The sequence below is a fragment of the Acartia tonsa genome, chromosome 8 (genome assembly GCF_053477335.1).
Source record: "Acartia tonsa isolate MP-2025a chromosome 8, ASM5347733v1, whole genome shotgun sequence".
NCBI lineage: Eukaryota > Metazoa > Arthropoda > Copepoda > Calanoida > Acartiidae > Acartia > Acartia tonsa.
Window position 1 is genome coordinate 45,846,484 of NC_137267.1, and position 19,756 is coordinate 45,866,239.

The 19,756-nt window shown below is 31.0% G+C and overlaps 1 protein-coding gene across 2 annotated transcripts in view; it reads right to left on the reverse strand.

Annotated features, from left to right (window-relative positions):
• LOC145327100 (poly(rC)-binding protein 2-like) overlaps positions 1-19,756 on the reverse strand; it is an 86,392-nt gene that overhangs the window by 55,546 nt on the left and 11,090 nt on the right. For both annotated transcript variants that reach the window (XM_080170626.1, XM_080170627.1), the window contains exons 2-3: positions 10,137-10,897; positions 961-1,017 (exon numbers count right to left, since the gene is read on the reverse strand). In XM_080170626.1, the coding sequence (XP_080026752.1) occupies positions 961-1,017; positions 10,137-10,796 (717 nt within the window). In that variant the 5' untranslated portion in view covers positions 10,797-10,897. The remainder of the gene's footprint in view (positions 1-960; positions 1,018-10,136; positions 10,898-19,756) is intronic.

Here is a 19,756-nt window from a genome sequence, read left to right on the forward strand (position 1 = left end):
ACTTTGGGGACTTTTATAGAATTTTGATTGGTTCAAACGTTTCAACCACTAATTCTAATCACCAGAAGAGGTAATTTTGTTAATTTAATAACAAACATGCAGGTTTATTGATTTATCTTATTTTTATTTGTTTAAAACCATAACAACTTTATTTTTTTAGACTTTAGAAAATATAACAGTTTATCGGTTCAGCGGTTAGGAAGATTTTTCAGTATAAACATACATACCCAGATCCTGTCACTTTATGATAAGGATGCCTGCGGTAAATAAAGTTATGTTAAATTTTCATATTTTAATAAAAACATAACAACAAAATTATTTAAATTAATTATGGAAATACCCCTCTAGCAAAATATCAAATACAAATTACTTTTGACAAGCTCACATTTTATTTGTCAAACTTTTTATGACGTCAGCTTTGAATTTCAAACTATTAAAAAGAATTTGCATAAGTGGAAAGGCGATTTCTTTAGAACACATTTAACAGTATGTTGACAGACAAAGTTATGTAGAAAAAGTGGTGTAACTAATTATTTTAAGCATCTTATGAAGTCACTATTAGTCTACTATACCCACAGCAAAAGAATTAGAAATTAAGAAATTGTATAATTATGTTTTGACAAAACGTATATTAGCATTAGCATACGTTTATTGTGTAGTCTATAAAGTAGAACATCTATGTACGTTCTAACAGTTAGTTTTTACCCAGGAATCTAAAGGGATAAGACAATGACCGATAAATTGATGTTACATCCCTAATAATGATACACAAATATACCGTTTCAAAAGCGTAAAATGCATTAAAGTTCCCCAAGGTTGTTAAGTTAATGAATAAGAAAATGTTATTATAAGACTTTAGGGGCTGGTGCAATTAATCGCCCAATGTCCCCTCTCTCTCTGCTATAAAGTACTGAAGCTACCTTACAAGATGGAATGTAGGTCCTAAAGGTAAGTTTGTACCTGTTCTCTTATTCTCGTGATAATCTCTCCTTTTCTACCAATAATTGCACCAATTTCCTGAAATAAAAAAAGTATATTTAAATAAAGAGTTTTTTTGTATACTGTAGTTTTACAAACCTCTAATGTCGAAAATTTTTCCAGAAGTGATTAATTTGTTTATCCTAATTCGAAGTGTATCGATTTATGATTTATTGCCCTATCCCGTAAGTTCCTTTGCCATCTTAACATGTATAATCAACAGGGAAAAATTATTTTAAATGTTTAAGATTTCTTATGAACTAATTTTCACATGGATCCTAAGGGATAAGCTATTGGACGATAAATTTGTGTTCATACCAAATTACGATAAACAAAATAAGCCTTTATTGACAACGAAATTAATGGTTTAAAAGTTTAAACACTGCAAGACACCAACCAATCAAGATTTAATAAAGGTATTCAAAGTTTTAGATGAAACGAATTAGAGAACATAACATTTACAAGCCATTGTCCCCTCCCTCCCTGAATTTTTGGATAATATCCACCTTCCATTGAAAGCCCTGTACTATAATAAATACTTGCCATGGTAAACAATTTTAAAATTGTCAAAGTTTGCATTATTATTAAATCTTTTCATTGTTGGCATATTTTGTTTAGCTAGGAGTATTTTCAACCCAGGGAGGGAGGGGACATTGGGCTGTTTATTACACTAGTCCCCAAAGTTTTATTATGAAGTTTTCTCATTCATTGGCTCATCAACTTTGGGGACATTAAAAGTTTATTGTCCAAACGTTTCAACCACTAATTTTAATCTACAGAAGGGGTAATTTGTGTATCGTCATTGGGATGTATATAAATTTTTCGACCATTGTCTTATCCCTTTAGATCCCTGATTTTCAACATTAGTCAGGAGAATACTTAAGAGAGTGTTATACTTAAATTTACATAAATATGAACATTTCAGGGATGTAGGGATAAGACAATTAACGATAAATTAATTCTATACTTTTGAGTTTTGTCGATATGGATCATTAGTTTGGACAATTAATCCATTCCAGACCATCCCCCAAATATTTTGAGCTAACGAACAGCAGAAAAATTTTACAAGATTTGATAGTAAGAATCACTTACAGTCTATTTTCCTCACTCTCTTTGGAATGATTAGTGTTTAAAACAATAACTTTAAGAATATTTTAAATAGAAAATAATTTGTACAATGCAATGTATTAAATGCTAAGTAAAAGTCCAGCTACTCAATAAGAAATGTACGTCCGTCTGTCCATCTGTCTGAAAAAAAGTTAAGTAAAACTAGATATAACTAATAAATGGGCTGTCATGTTCTTGTCTTATATCTTCGTATTTAATGCTTTAAAAAATAGCCAAATACGTATTTATGTTAAGAATTTGAATAATTTTCTAGGTGTTTTAGGTGTGTGTATCATCTACATTAAAGTGTCCCGGATTAGAAAAAATTTGTTAAAATTTTGGCCGCAAGCCAAAATATGGTTGATTTATGCAAAAAATAACCCATGCAAAATATGTTTTCTATAATGCAAAAATTGCGACGGTACAACACTTTGAGGTTCCTCTTATGGAGGTCAAAAATTCATTGCATCCAAACTGTGGCTTCATGGTGCTCCCAGGAAAGGTCTTGAGAAGTAGAATCAGGAACTTTTGTCCGTTTCAAAATATCTCATTCCTAGCCTGAGAAAATCTCAAAAAAAACCTCTAAAATTGGAAAATTTAATAAACTCTCAAAAATGGTGTTTTTTTAGTCATTTCTAGGGCTAGGAATGAGATATTTTGAAACGGACAAAGTTTCCTAATTCTACTTCTCAAGGCCTTTCCTGGGAGCACCATTTTTGACCTCCATAAGGGGGGCCTAAAAATGTCAAAGTGCTTGTACTGTCGCAATTTTTGCATTACAGAAAAATTATTTGCATGGGTCATTTTTTTTTGCATAAATCAACCATATTTTGGCTGAAGGCCAAAATTTTAACAACATTTTTCTTATCCGGGACACTGTAATCTACATATATAATGTCCTATTTTTACTATTTAGGTATCTTAAAAAATAGAGAAAATAATAATGGCTGATACATGAATTTAAAATATCTAAATAATGTGCTATGAAATACAAATAGTTTTTTCTTATTATCGTAGGTACTCTATAACTATAGTATTTGTATGTTAGACTGTTCATCAGGCAAATATATTCTCTAAGCAGTTTCAATAACAAACAGTGATTTGTTAGCGGGATATTAAACCATTATTGGGTGAAATAAAGGGGTAGGAAGGCCTTCACAATTATAATTTTAAGGTTGGTGTTACTGCTCCTATATCGCACCCAACTGATTACAAGCTATTACGAAAAAGCCATTCTATGAAGATTAGCTTTCCTTATGCTTGACTTATTAAATATGTAACAAGATTTTCTATAAATTTATTATTTTTCATTTAAAATAAAGGTGATAGTATTCCATATAAAAATCTATTCTTGATTTTAAAAAATAAAATATTCGCACTTAGTATAGTTATTTCTCGCATCGTATTATAAACAGCTTTCCGCGGATATAGAATGTACAAATATAATATTAAAACCATTTTTTTAGCCCCGAGGTGCCGAAGGCACCGGCAAAAAAAATGGTTTTAATCTTATGATTGTACATTTTATATTAGTAGAAAGCTGGATATAATACGATGCTAGACATAGTTTTTTTTCGTATGGATGAGAACCGGTTCCTATCCACCGGATTCGAATGGATACGAGAATAGTTATTTCTCGTATCGTATTATAAACGGCTTTCCGCGGATATAGAATGTACAATTATAAGATTAAAACTAGTTTTTTTAGCCCTGAGGTGCCGGAGGCACCGGCTAAAAAAAACTGGTTTTAATCTTATGATTGTACATTTCTATATTCGTAGAAAGCTGGATATAATACGATGCTAGACATGGTTTTTTCGTATGGATGAGAACCGGTTCCTATCCACCGGATTCGAATGAATACGAGAAAATACATTATGACTAATAAGAGATTTTTTTGCCTGGAATTATTTGGATGATATTTTGTTTAATTATTTTCCTATTTCCTGATTGCCCCCTATGCACTTTAGGAATTTGTAATTATGTAATTTTAAGTATTATTCTAGCAAGAGGTCAAAAACAAAAATGCGAAGAGAAAAAATGTAGTAATTAGGAAAATTATTGGTAAAATCCCGTAATTGTTTTCTGAAACCTATAACCTCTGACCCTTCCCTCCATAGATGTACAAGAAATGGGATAAAGGGGTGTTTACCCCTCTCACACTTTGAAACACCTAATTTTACACCCTTAAAAGTTAAAAAATACATTAGATTACCCTCCTCAATCCTTTAAAACCCCTAATTTTACCCCACATTGAAATAAAACGAATGGGGTTACAAATGGCCCACTAGGCAATTAAAGGTAAAGTACCAAATTATTTTTGAAAAAAGGCAGCCAAGCAAAGATTTTCTAAAATATTTAAAGATGTGTTGAATATTGTTAAATATAATATGCTAGAATGTTTCATTTTTGTTTCTACACCTGATTTCATTTTTTAATTGGTATTCTTTTACATTTAAATTAAGATAATTTTTTTCAAGTAGCGTAGCAAGCTTTATTTAGTAAATATTGTCATTTTCTTAATATATATTTTTTTCTCCATAAATTTAATGTCAAATTTACTTCACCTTTTGTAGCGTATTGGCGGACACATGGACATGCTCGTATTATAGAGTAGCTGCATTTCTAAAACTACGGTACTTAATAGTTAAGTAATGATCTACATAAGTGAGGCTACTTTAGAAGTCACTAGCGGCTTCGCCCTTAGCCTCTAGGGGCTTGGGCCCCAAGAAGTTTGATAAACCAAATTTTTGTATTTTAGATTTAAAATAAGAATATGAAGAAAAAAATTCTTTGGGTGGGGGAGGAACTTTTTTTTTTGGGAGGGGGTAGTCCACCGCACGATTTAATTTTAGTTTGAAAAAGAAATTTTTTTTGGGGGGGGGATTTTTCATTTTTTAAGGGGGGTTGGGGGTGTCCCACCCCCAAAGAAATTAGTTATAAACCTTCCCGGGACCTATAAGAAGCTACCCTGTAAAGGAAAACCCGATCGGTTCAGCGGTTAGCGAGATCCTTCGCTACAAACAAACAGACAGACAGTAAAATAAACAGACAGACAAACAGACAAACAGACATACATCGTTCTACTTTGTATTATAGATATGTATGTATGTCTAAAAAAAGAAGTTAAAAGATATCACATGAAATTTTCTTGTCAAATTATGTAATTAAACTTAGACTAATGGATATAAATTGGCATCAATCTAGGTTGCTAGTTGCTACTGCCCATGCTATTTATTAGTCAGTTCGTTTATCCAGTAGAAGAAGAGGGGATAAGAAAAGTATTGATAAATCCATCCTTAAGACTTTTCCTCAAAATTCAGACTGTTTACTTAAACTATTGACATATTTTGTCAAGTATTGTTTTAACATTTAACATCAAAATAAACCTTGAAAAAAAGATAAAGAAAATTAGTTTCCCAGGGAGGGAGGGGACATAGGGTTGTTTATTACACTAGTCTCCAAGGTTTTAAGATGGCTTAAATTTTTAAAATCTTGATTTATTGGTTCCTTAAGTTGAGTGTCCAAACGTCTCAACCACTGATTGTAATTGAATTTTGTGTATCATGATTGTTTGGTGTACGTACCTTATTTATTGGCTTATCCCTTTAGATCCTTGCAGTTTCCAGCTTTGTGAAAATCTCAGTTATTTTTGCTGGCATTATGAATTGTTTTTATCACCTATTGCAAACATTTAGTTTTAGCTAGGTAATGGATCAAGTTAGAAACACGACAAATGCATTTTTAAAAATAGAATCACAACGAATAAACGGTTGGTTATTAGAAACCACATAACGAGACCGTAGTGCGCATATCAGATAAACGCGCGAGAAAGGAAAATAAATTTATGTTAAAAATTGGTTCTATACTATTATTAGTTATTAGAAACAGTTGAAATATGAATTTAGAAACGCGTTCCAAGTCTTTCATTGGTTCAATGATTTTTCTGATTAGTTTTGTACCTTGTTGAGCTGTTTAACTAATAAAAGCTGAGAGGCCAGCTGTTTAGACTTTGGCAGCCGGAAATGTTACTTAAAAAAGATCCTTTTCTGCATTATTGACAAGATCTACTAAGATTTATGACTTTTCTTATGAAAATTTAAGGTAGGCGTGTATCTTGCAAAAATATTAGTTAAAGTTAGGCATCTAAAGGGATAAGACAATGGCCCATAGATTGATGTACATCCCCGATCATTATACACAAAATTACCCCTTCTGTAGATTACAATTACAATTATGGATAAGACTAGTAAATTGATGTATATCCCCAATGATAATACACAAAGTTACCTCTTCTGTAGATTAATTAGTGGTTAAAACGTTTGAACACTCAACTTAATGAACAAACCAATCAAAATTCAATAAAAAGACCCCAAAGTTTATAAGCCAACGAGTAAGAAAACGTTATCATAAAACTAGTGTAATTATCAACTCAATGTCTCCTCCCTTTCTTGTTAAAGTAAGGACAGGAATAGATTTCAGTTAAGAACAAAAATTGTTTAAGATTGTAACGTTATTCTACTGATTTGTGTTTCTGCTCATTAATGAACCCACTATAAGTTTTTAGTACTTTATTGGCAGGGTACCATCACCCTCCCTAGAAATCCCTACCCCAAAAAAAAACTAAATAAGTGAAGACTCCCTGTAGCTCTTTTCAGTGCCACAAGGCCCCTAGGATAAGTTATATTTATAGTAGCTGCGCTACAGTAAATACAAACAGAAAAACATAAATTGTTCAAATTATCCATTCATTACTGTGACTTAAAATTAAAAGAAAAGTAGAAACAATTAGTTTCAAATGTTTAAATGTCATTTTACAACTCGGACAAGAGACAGCCGTACAAAAAAATGTTACAGTAAGAGGACTAAAAGTTTTTAAAATTATTTTCTTGTACTCTAGATTTGCGCAGCTGCTCTTAAATTCGATAAGGGATAAGACAATGGACGATAAATTGATATACATCCCCAATGATGCTGTTTATTTTTCTGTTGATTACAATTAGTAGTTTGGACACTCAACTTAATGAACCAACCAATTAAAGTGCAATAAAAGTACTAAAAGTTGTTATTATTTGTTTAAGAGATTGGCCACTACTAGTTTGTAACCAACCAATCAAAATCAAAAGTAACCAATCAACAAGATATCTAGGTTATAAAACTTTGTGTACTAGTGTAATTTACAGTCCAATCTCCCCTCCCTTTATGTTACTATTTTATAAAACAAGAAACTGTTGTGCTTTTAATGGACATAGTTCCACTTGTTTTTTTTAGTGTACTTTTACAAGAAAATTAACATTATCACATAATTACATCTTTTTTCAACAGAAAGAGTAACACACACATTTTTGACCTTTGTCTTTATTACAAATAAAAAAGCTAGATATGAATTATGAAAACATATAAGTTGCTTCACCCTAGCCTCTAGTGTAGGTTAGGGGAGGTCAGAAAATAGCTTAAAACACTACCAAGATATTTGTAAAGCTAACCTAGGAAATGCAGAGAGAAGGGACAATGGGCTGTTTATTACACTAGTCCCCAAAGTTTTTTTTTGCAATAACGTTTTCTTATTCGTTGACTCTACAACTTTTGGGACTTTTACAGAATTTTGATTGCTTGGTTTATTACGTTGAGTGTTAAAAAGTTTCAACCACTAATTTTAATCTACATAAGGGGTAATTTTGTGTATCATTATTAGGAATGTACATCGGCCATTGTCTTATTTCTTTAAATCCCTAAATAAAATGTATAACCAATTTTGAGATCTTTAGCTTTTAAGTTTAAAAGTATCAAAACTCAAAGAAAGAAGTAATATAATTTAAAACTAAATATTAAAGTTAAAAGATATTTAAAATTCTTAGTCTAATGCATGTACAATTCTGAATTTCTTAGATTTTTCCTTGTCTTTGCTTTAAGATATATAAAATTGTAGAGTAGAGATTTTTAAAAATTCAAATTTATAACTCTAGTGAAAGGTCGTTCAATCAAAGGGTTGGTTGTCTGTTGGATAAACTGGATGTGGGAATGTACACCTCCATCCCTATAAAAACTGATTAATTCTATTAAGAATTTTTTTCTTTAAATGTGAATATAAAAGGCTCAAAGTTTGTTATCAATTTAATGGCTTTTTCACCTTTTCTCTTAAACTTTAATTGTTTTTATGAATGTACATCATTATTCTAAGAAATATGGATGTTTATTTCCGGATAATTAACTGTAAGAATAGGAGTAGACAACCCATTGAAAATGTATATTGATAAATGTGCAACTGAGCAATGGATGTAAAATGTACTAGATATTATGACAAGGTGAAAATTGGCGTCAAATTAGCTTGCTAACATGGAACACATTTGGGAAGAGGATGGGATAAATTAGGATGGAAGGCGGAATCGTATTATTGCCCGCTGCGTGTTTCACTTTATTAGAGAACATGTAAATCTGAACATCCAATTAATAATATATCCATTAACTGAGCACTGAAAAAACAAAGACACATATGTCCATTATTCTTGCAGCAATAAAGCGCTAACAAAATTTATAATAATAAAAGGAGGTTATGATGAAACTTGGGTACATGTATGCACCGCAGGGTTAAGACCCCGCGTAAGGGTTAGGGTCAGTAAAAATATCACCCTCCTCTTATTTTAAATTTGATTTAAATTAAGTAGTAGGGGTCATAGGCTCGCTAGTGACTTTGGGGAAAAGAACCAAAAATTAATATGTAAAGCATTTCTCTAGAAAATAATCTAAAAATTTACAAATTTTTTTGCAACTGTTTTGAAAACAACATTTTTTGTAGTGGAATGCTGTGAGAGAGAGTGGACAGACAGTGACAAATTCACATTTAAAAAGAAGAGAGAGAGAGAAGGCAAAAAGTTGAAGCTTGAAATGAGTTGAGAAATTGACACACACTTAGATTTGTCAATATGGTGTGTTGTCTGCAGAAAAATTACATGCTTTTTTTCCCTTAGGATACAGAAATAGACTCCGAGAAATAAAGCAGAGAAATTATTAGGGATCTAAAAGGATAAGACAATAGCCGATAATTTGATGTACAACTCCAATGATGATATACAAAACTAACCCTTCTGTAGATTACATTTTGCGGTTCAAACGTTTGGACACTTAACTTAATAAACCAACCAATTAAAATTCCATAGAGGGATCAATCTCATTTTTGATCTTAATAAAATTATTAACAACTAAACTTAAGTAGTAAATATTTGTATTGAAAATTAAACAATTTTCGAAAAGAAATATTTTGTTTTATTCCTTTTTTTTTCGCGGATTTATTGTTTTACATCAACAAATGCTTAACACTTTTACACACTAAACACATTTAAAAAGGGCGTGGTAGTAAATCAGCAAAAAAAGAAAATTGCATATTTGTTTACTGATTTAATGCCACACAATTATTAGGGACAGGCATTTGGAATTCTAAAAGTTAATAGTCAAAAAAAAAATCTAAATATAAATGAACCAATAACTTTTAGAATCCCAATGTCTGATTATAAATCTGAAAGCAAGACTAGGCTGCACCTTCACATGCAAGCAACAAAAGTTTGGCAACTTTCATGGGGGGAGGGACTGTTTTTTTTATGCCCTGCTTTAAGATACAAATGTCTTGAATTACAGGGGGAGGGGAGGAAAATATTTGCATTTATGTCTTTTTAGGATGCTCACATAGTTAGAGGACACAAAAGATTGTAAAACTTTTTATTACAGAAAAATAAAACACTTTTTAATTATCTATATGTTCAAACAAGTCATAAAACAAAGTTGAAAAACTAAAAATTTGAATTAAAATATTACATCATAAAAACCTTCTCTTTTCAAAACATATAAAAACACATTTATCTAATCATTTGTATGATAATTAAAAAATCTACCAATTGATCAATGAAAATTGGCATAAAAATGCACCCAATTACAAATGGAGATTCCAATTATTATTATTTTTCAGGGATTACAGGGGTTATTACTACCACAAGTTGTCTTATTTTTTTTGTCCAGGGAGGGCGGGAGGGAAATTTATTTAGTGAGGTGCAACCTACCTTGCCTTGCATCAACAATCTCAATGTATGCGGCTTCTCAGTCTCTGATTGGTTGAATGTTGGCTTTGTGCACGTCTCTGATTGGTTAACAGCTGACATTGCAATCTTCTGTGATTGGTTGAAGGGTGTATTTATTGACCTCTGTGATTGGTCAAAAGGTATTATTGTTTTCTGCTGCTGTTTAAGAGGTAGATCATCAAAACTATTTCTGTAATGATGATAATTTTTTGGTTCATAAATTTCAGCACAAGGGCTCATTAGGGAAGGTAGTTTTCTGGGGATAAATTCATTTGTTGAAACAGTCATGATGTGCTGCTTCTTAAGTGGTTGGTCATCTATCAAAGGCTGAATTTGCAGCTTTTTGGGAGTGTATTCTTTGGCAGTTGGTTCTAATTTCTTTGGTTTAAAATCATAATTATTTGTTACATCTTTTTCAGACGGCTGTTTATGTGCTAGGTCATTTTTAGCAGCTGTGTAATATAGCTGCTCACAAGTCGGTGACTTATTACAATGATAAACAGCTGTTTGAGTTTGCTGTTCCATTTTGCTGCGTTTTTTGTCAGCTGTTTTTGGACTGGATGAAGCTGATTTATTAGCTTTATCAGCCTGGGTTTTGGAGGATTTTTCACTGTTTGTACTGGTTACTAATTTAGCAGCCATGATTGGTCAAATTTTAAAAGTCTCAAAACATTTACTGATTGCTTAATTGTCTTTGATTGTCTTAAACAACACTAAATTTCTTTCGTTTGTTCAACTGATATCTGAATAAAAGCAAAAAGAATGGTAAAACAATTTTAACAAATGATAAAATACAACAATGTAATACTTATGTAACTACTTATGAATATGTTAATTTTTTTCTAGTTTTATACTAAATCTTGATGAACTGAATTTAGTTTCCGAAAGTGTGCGTAGCTTCCGCGTCCTATCTCAATATTTGCTACTAGCTAAAAAAGCTTCAAACTTCAAAAAAAATCAAAATTTGAAAAATTAAAATTTTTGAATGTATAATGTATAAATCGTTTATACATTAAATCGCTTTTCCATTTGACCGGAGTCGCTGAAAATAGGGTCTGCAATAATTGGGTTATCTGCTGTACACTTTAGGAAACTAGGGCTTGAATAGGAAATTTATTTCAGCTGATCTAAATCTTGTTCGAACTAGGTGTTTTAACAAACTAACATATATAATCAACAAAAAAAAGAGAAAAAAAGGTTAATTTGATTTTTGAAGGACTTGCTAATAGATGATATATTGCATTGAATAGTTCTTATAATTTTGGGCAATAGTCATCATTTAACAAAGCATTATACAGTGCCTTTAAAAATGACGTTATACTGGCTTAACATTGGTTAATTAAAATGTATACTGGCCTGCCATTGATAATTTAGTCGGTGTATGGGCCTATTATTGGTTATTTGTATTGTATGACGTCGATTTAAAAAAAAATTATTTTGTAATTTTTCTTAAATGTTAAAACATATCGCCTGGATACCAATATCCCTAAAAAATCTACTGTGGTTCTGTGAGATTTTGCATCTTAGGATGACTTAGTATTGTAAGCTTTAATTTTAGTTGTTATTCTTGGAATTAAAATATGTCTAGAAACCACTCCTATTGTGCATTCCCTGTGTGAGTCTATAATTTGTCAATAATAAAGATATATTGTATTTATAGTAGAAACAAACTTTTAGTATTCTATCAAAATATAACATTTCCCATCTGATAATAATCCCTCTCTTTCCTTTATGGTTTTAGAAGATAATGCCTTTTATCTTTTTTCTTTTCTGAGTCTGTCTGTAAATTTATCTATCTGTCGTGCTATTAATCTTTCTTAACCTTATTTTTTTTGTGCCTTTAATTTTCTTTTTTTCTCCATTCTCTCACTTTCTTTTAATTCTTCACCTTTAATTTCTTTTACTTTTTAACTTTATCTTTCTAACTATCTTTTTTTCTCGCTTAATGACAAAGGAATGATTAAAACCCTCCCCAAATAAAAATTTATGCTCCAAACAATTTTGGAAGTGTTAAATCGGATACCTCTCCTTCCTCCAAAAAAAATCATACAGAACTTTTTTGGCTTAATGTGCATTCTATAATAATCTTTTTATGTTTTGATTGGTTGAATTCTAAAAGAATTTTTGATAATGTTTCAAGTTAAACACAGATGATTTAAAAACTCTTGGGAATTACAGTCTGTTTAAAATTCTAATTTATTTCTAGTTGTTTTTAAAAGTAGTTTGATCATAAAAAAATTATGAAAAATGTGTTTTTTAAAATTATTTTATAAAAGTGACTGGTTTCAATGTTTTATTTAAAACTAGCGGTTACGCCCCCTAGAGGCCTCTAGGGGCACTTAAGAAGGGGGAGTCGAATTTGATAACCAAAATTCTTATTTAAGATTTAAAAGAAAAAGTATAAAAAATATTTTGGGGGGTGGAAATTTTTTTTTTCGGGGGGGGGAGTATTTTTCATTTTTGGGGGGGTTTGGGGTGTCCCATAATATTTAAAACATTTAAATAAATCTTTTAAAATTTCTTTTTAATAGAATCTTAACTTTATTTTGAAAACGCACAAAATGGTCCATTGTTTATAATATAGTCAAAGAACATAAAATAATATGGAGAAAAAGTAGAGAGCTGTAGAGAGAGAGAAGAGAGAGGGAGAGAGAGATAGAGAGGGGGGAGAGAGAAAGAGAGAAGTTGTTCCAATGAATGTCTTACCTTACATCTCCTTTTACCATGAACACTCTCACAAAATTATAAACAACAGAGTTATTTTAGACTATCCATACCCTTCTTTACAAAAACTTTAATTTAGAAGAACACTTTCACAAAATTATATTTAATAGTGTTTATTAGATTATACATATCCTTCTTTATATATACTTTTATTTAGATGAACACCCAAACAAAATTATATTTAATAGAGTTTATTAGATTATACATAACCTTCTTTATATATTCTTTTATTTAGATGAACACTATTACAAAATTATATAAAATAGATTTTTTTAGACTATCTTTATCCTTCTTTACTTAAGATAAAGTCAAAATTATATGTAATTCTATTTTATTTGATAATATTCTTAAACCGTACATCCCCATTTACCATGAATACTCTTACAAAATTATAAAATACTAGTGTTTTTTTTAGACTAATCATGATTTTAATAGATTAACAATGAAACTTTCTGAGATTTATAAATAATGAGTTTTCATATCTTTAAAAAAATATAACATGAAAGCTAATAAACTTAAATTAATATTTAAGAGCATCTGAATTTATTTTAAATGATATAACTTTTGTTAGAATCTAAAATCTATATCTATTATTTAGACTTTGAGAGTTAGAATAGGGGAGAAAGAGGGGGAAACTTTGAAGGGGGAATAATATTTCAATGGAAGGGGAAAATAGAGGCTGGGGGCAGCAGAGCCACCCCTCACCTGAGCTCCCATGGGACAGAAACTGCTAGGAACAATATTGTTTTTCTATTCTTAATCAAATCAGAACTAAGATCATTTCCAAATTAACTGAATTTGTTCAGATTAAAGAATTGAGATATGTATGTAGTATATAGCAGGGAGGAAAAAGACATGTTTATTACACTAGTCCCCAAACTTTTATAATAACGTTTCCTTATTCGTTGGCTTAACTACTTTGGGGAATTTCGTGAATTTTGATTGTTTGGTTCTTAAAGTTTCATCCACTAATTATAGTTTACAGAAGGGATAATTTTGATATTACTATTGAGGGTGTACATCAATTTATTGGCCATTGTCTTATCCCTTTAGATCCCTGAGTACATAGTATGGTTGCGGGAGGGGGGTATATATTCTATGATATAAGAAAGGGGTTTGATACTTGTTAAACTGTATTCATGAAAAAGAATGATAATAAAAATAAATATCCATAAATCTTTATCTAGTAAGATTTTCTTTAATATATAAAATTCTTTTCATTTTTTTTGCTGATATTACATCAATATAAGTTTTAAAGATACAATATAATTATTGAATCATTAGGTACCGATGAAAATATTTATAGCCATTTAAAATCCTTACTATAAAGTAACAGGATGTCAGTCTGTATATTTGTAAAATTTTTTGTACCGAAGGATCACTCTAACCGCCGAACCGATGTGGTTCTCCTTTACAATGTAGCTTCTCATTGGTAATGGGAAGGTTTACAACTATATTCGGAGAGGATACCACCACCCTCCCAAGATAAATCCTCCCTAGAACCACTCCTCCCCTCCCCCCCAAAAATCCCACAACAATTTTTAGAAAATTTTCTTTCCAAATCTAAAAAAAATGGGTAATCAAATTCAACTCCCCTTCCTCAAGTGCCCCTAGAGGCCTCCAGGGGGGGGTGTATCCGCTAGTGTTAACATAATCTATTATAATTGTATACTTGCAAATATGTTAACTATAAGAATATATTACCTATCAATGTGGAACTTAATCTCAAGAAAATAATGAATTATAATGTAGGACGTAAATTAAATAAAGGAACAATTTGTTGAATGAATCCGCTATGCATTTTCTTTCCTTAGAAACAATGACAAATTTTTTAATCCTTACAACAGCCAGTTTAAAAAATGCACATTTTATGTAAAAAAGACACAGAGAAATAAGATTAAATAAACTTACAAAACATGATTAAAAATATACATTTTTTGTAAGCAGATGTCAATATATAAAATAAATATAAATAAAAACAAAAAAAATATTTAGTTCATTTCATCTTATAAAGGCAACCTTTTTTTTTTTATAAAATCATAAATATTATCTGTGATTACGGTTTTCTCCCTATCAAAAAGCCATATCGGCCAAGATGATATCATTATGAAGAGAGGGCAAAATGGAATTATAAATTACCCTTTTTTTGAAGGACAAAACCGTAATCATTTCAGCTTTTATAAAAATGGTTTCATCCTCTTAACTGTAATAGGTCTTGCTTTGAATTGAGCCGCAAGTGAAGGCACCTAAAAACATTATTTTTGTTTCTCTGAATCAATACGATACATGAATTTTCACAAGGAGAATTATTACTATACTTCATACCTAATCCTATATACCGTATAAAAATTATCTTATGCATAGAGAAAGTATTTGAACTAATAGCTAGTTTTATGTCGCAAGGTTTATCCTTATAGTGCACCTACTCTCTAACTTTTTACCCTGTAAATAAATTAAACTAAACATCGAAAATTTTCTCCGGTATGAGCTCGAAACCGCTGGATTAGAACCGGTTCTCTGCCATATAGAAAAATCATGTATAGCATCGTATAACAGAAAGAAATTTTCCACAAGTATTAAAAAAAAATGATAATATAATGTTAGCCCGGGCCTTTTTGGGGCTAACAAAACTGGTTTAATCTTATTGTTCATTTTATTGTTCTTTAATAAATACAATAAATACCTATTATTTATATTATTTTACAAACTTTTTGATTATAGGTCATCAATTTAATTTTCTTCAAAGGGGCAAAATGTACAAAAATGCTTGAAATTGCATAGTTATCATAATAAAAATGCGATTGAACTAAAATTAATTATGCGTTAAGGGATTAAAATGCTTTTAATTGTACATTGCATATAAACTTTACATTTTTTAGTTCTTTTATTCTATTTAAATGTTCGCTTTTAGTCCTTGGCTAATCTGCAATGCAGCATTCTAATTATTTTAAAATTCTTTCGTTGACAAAAAAAAGTAAGCACTGCAATCTCCCCGTCTCTCTATATCTCTCTCTTTCTCTCTCTCTCTCTCTCTCTCTCTCTCTCTCTCTCTCTCTCTCTCTCTCTCTCTCTCTATCTCTCTCTCTCTATCTCTCTCTCTCTCTCTCTCTCTCTCTCTCTCTCTCTCTCGCTCTTTCTCTCTCTCTCTCTCTCTCTCTCTCTCTCTCTCTCCCTCTCTCCCGCTTCTGCTTTCCACCAATTTTCTTAAATTAAAGAAACGATATTTTTTGTTTGAAAGGGACAAAGGAACTATACGGAAATAAGTTCGTAAAATGCGCTAAAACAAGGATGATAATATTTATAGAACTCGTGGCTTCGCTATTTTAAGTTAGAGTTGTTAAATTGAGGGAGAGGAGTTCTTTTTTCGTTAGAAGGGGTGTGACCAATCCGCCTTCAAATTGCCCAAATTTTACCACTGACCTGATTCAAAACTTCCCTGAGTATTATTCAAGCCGTTTTCAAGATATTAGTGGACAGACAGACATACAGGAAGGAAGTCTGATAGAGAAGGCATACTATTACTTTAGTATTTTGGATAGGAGTAACAAATATGATATTTGAGAAAAAAATATTAATTTTTAAAATTAGTGTCTACTTTGATTTAAAAACTTTGTTTTCAACAAATGATTTGACTTTTAGGCCACGTATTCTTATGTTGTCCTTTTCCCTTCCCTCCCGCTGGGGACTGATTACACCTGTTATATTCTTGGGGGGGGGGGGGGGGGGAGTCTCCCTGCACCTGTCCGTGACAACATTTTTGGGACAGGAATGTAATTTTTAAAATCATCTACATCTTTAATTGACAAACATTTCTTTTTTTAAAAACTTCATTCACAATTAAACAGGCTTTTTAGACTTAAATTTTATTATGTTTATTATATTAATTTTAAGTTTTACATAGCCCTGAAAATTGCAAAAAAAATGGCAAAGTTGCGCGAAAATTTGGAGGCAATTAGCACGTCTTTAATGATTTAAAGATAAGGTAGACAAATAATCTTTTATACATCTAGAACAAATAAATAAAAGGATGAAACAGATTTGCATCCAGTTATTTTTGGTAATTTTTCTTAAATACCTTCTTGTGCAGAAAACATTTTATTTTGTCTATTTTTACCTTTTATAAACTATGATTTTAACAAATAAAAAAAACAGAAAAGTTATTCATCGCAACGTATTATAGACAGCTTTCCTCCGATATTAAAATGTAAATTATAAGATTTAAACTAGTGTTGTTAGTCCATAGTATTAATTCTATGTTTTATTTATTTTAATACTGGTTTAAAAATGTCTTTAATACACTGCTATGCATGATTTTTTAAGTATGACTGAGAACCGGTTCTAGTCCAGCGGTTTCGAAGCCATACTGGAAAAGCATTTATGATTAACTTACTATGATGCATAACAGACTGACGGATATCCTACTACAAATAGTTAGACTTGTAATTTTTGTTGACACCTACATATTTGTATGTAATGTAATACTCAAGACTTGTTGTAAATACAAAGTACGCATTGTTAACTTGGAGAGTTACATTTGACGCCCATGGATAGTAATAATTGTAAAGTAAATTTAACGGGAGTAGTCCCTTTCGTGGCAACGCCACTTAAGGGGCGATTCGTCGTATTTTTAAAATGGCTTTTTATAGGTTATTTTAGGTTAGGTTAGGTTAGGTTATATTGGGTTAGGTGATTGCAACACAGGGTTAGGCAATTTGCCCCGCAGGGTTAGAGCCCCCCGCAGGGGCTAGAAATAGGTAAAAAGCTACTGTAAAAAAAAACGAAGAATCGCCCCTTAAGGTGCGTTGCCACGAAAGGGACTATACCCAATTTAACTTGCAATCCACCCCCCCCCCCCCCCTCGCACAACTTTTCTTTTTAATTTGTAGAAAAAAAAGATTATTCCCACAAAAAAATCCTAAGAAAAATAGCATAAAACCACCACATATCATCAGGTATATTTCCTAAAAAGCGGAACCTAATCGGTTCAGCGGTTATTGAGATCTTAAGCTTCAGACAGGAGGACAGACATCAAGAAGTAGTTCGTTAGATGTCATCTTAAGATCATGCTAACCACTAAATAATTAATATTTCCATTTCACAGAAACTTATTATAAATGATTTGCAGATTTGATCTATTTTTAGGTAGGATAGGTCAACCTTCTCAAGAAAATACCCCAGATTTTTACATGTAATCTCACTTTAGGAACTTAAATCACCATCCTTTTGACTGAACGTCAGAATTAACCCTTTTAATTTTAAAATATGTTTAATTTCCTGTTTAGAGAAGGTGGGTAGAATTTAGATTTCTTAGAGTAATGACGAAATTTAAAAAAAAAATAATATTCTAAACACTTTTTCGGCATAAATTAAGTTTTAATTAAGTTACTTTCCTAAATTTACACGAAATTAGTTGGCTGTTTGTGTGTGTGTAAGTGTTTAGACGCATGTTATATAAAATCTCTTACAAAAAACTACAGGTTTTCGGTTATTTATATGATTACAATGTATGTAAACTATCCAATAATCATTATTCGATAATGGCTTTGAAACCGATTAATATCTGCTGGATAAGATCCGGTTCTGCCCTTCTGAAAAATCATATAGAGCATCTTATTATTGCAGCCATTTTTCCACGAATATCAAAGTATAAACATAAAACTAATAAAAGTTTTGTTACCCCTAGACTTCGGCTCCTCAAGGCTAACAAAACTGGTTTAAATATTTTTAATTTTCATTTTAATACCCGCGAAAGCTGTCTATAATACTATGCGATGAATAACTATTCCGACAAAAATTCAGATATTTTGTATCTGTTCATGTTAAAATGTAGAATGATGAATGTTCAAATTGATGAACATTGATTTTTACAACATTTAGTTTCTAGTAGAAGAATGTCAACTCATTGTTAAGGTATTCACAATTTCTTTCTAGGGGGAAATAAATTATTAACCCCATCCCAATTTTACATATTTTAAATAATGTTTTTGGGTGAAAATCTTAGATGGTCCAGTATTTTAAGTAATTAAAGTCGTTTAAGGGCATAACTCTTATAACAAGTAAAAAAAGGTTACAAAACGGCTTACATAAACAAAACGATAAAGAGTTTAAATGTTTGGAAATATACAAGCCTTTTCAGAAATAAAAAAAACTAGGGGGAGGGGGGGGGGGATATTATTTGCCCAAAATGAATTGAAAAGAAAATGCGCGTAGGTTAATAATTCATAGAAGCAAGGCATAACAATTCTCAAAATTATTCTTTTTAACAAGAAAACTTATAATTGCAAAAATTAAATGATTTTGCCTTTTACTCAATATTTACAAAAATATGGTTTTCATTTATGTCTTTTTGAATTTAACAAAGCCATTAATAGCACTTGTAAATACATTTTTCTAAAATGAACAAGGATGACTACATCCTTAACAGCAAACGATCATTGACAAATATGAAGTAGCAAAATATTTACTTTAAAATTATTTTAATTTAAATTTAAATCTTTCCACGTTTGAAATCGATAGAACAATACTAACATGCCTAAATTGATGATCTTACTCATAGACAAACGGATGAACGGACCGAACCTAATTATTATAATAAAGTAAGAGGATGTTTGTTTGTCTATTTGTCTGTATGTCTGTTTGTCTGTTTGTACCGAAGGATCTCGCTCACCGCTTAACAGTGTAGCTTCTCATAGGTACCGGGAAGGTTTATAACTATTTTGGGGGAGGGTACCACCACCGTCCCAAGAGAAATCAACAAAAATGAAAAAAACGCCGCCCTGCGGACATTTTTGAATTTATCTAAATTCATAACTAACTAACACCATTTATCAGAGAAAAAAATATTTTTCGTAAATAGCTGATTTTAAAATAGATTAAAA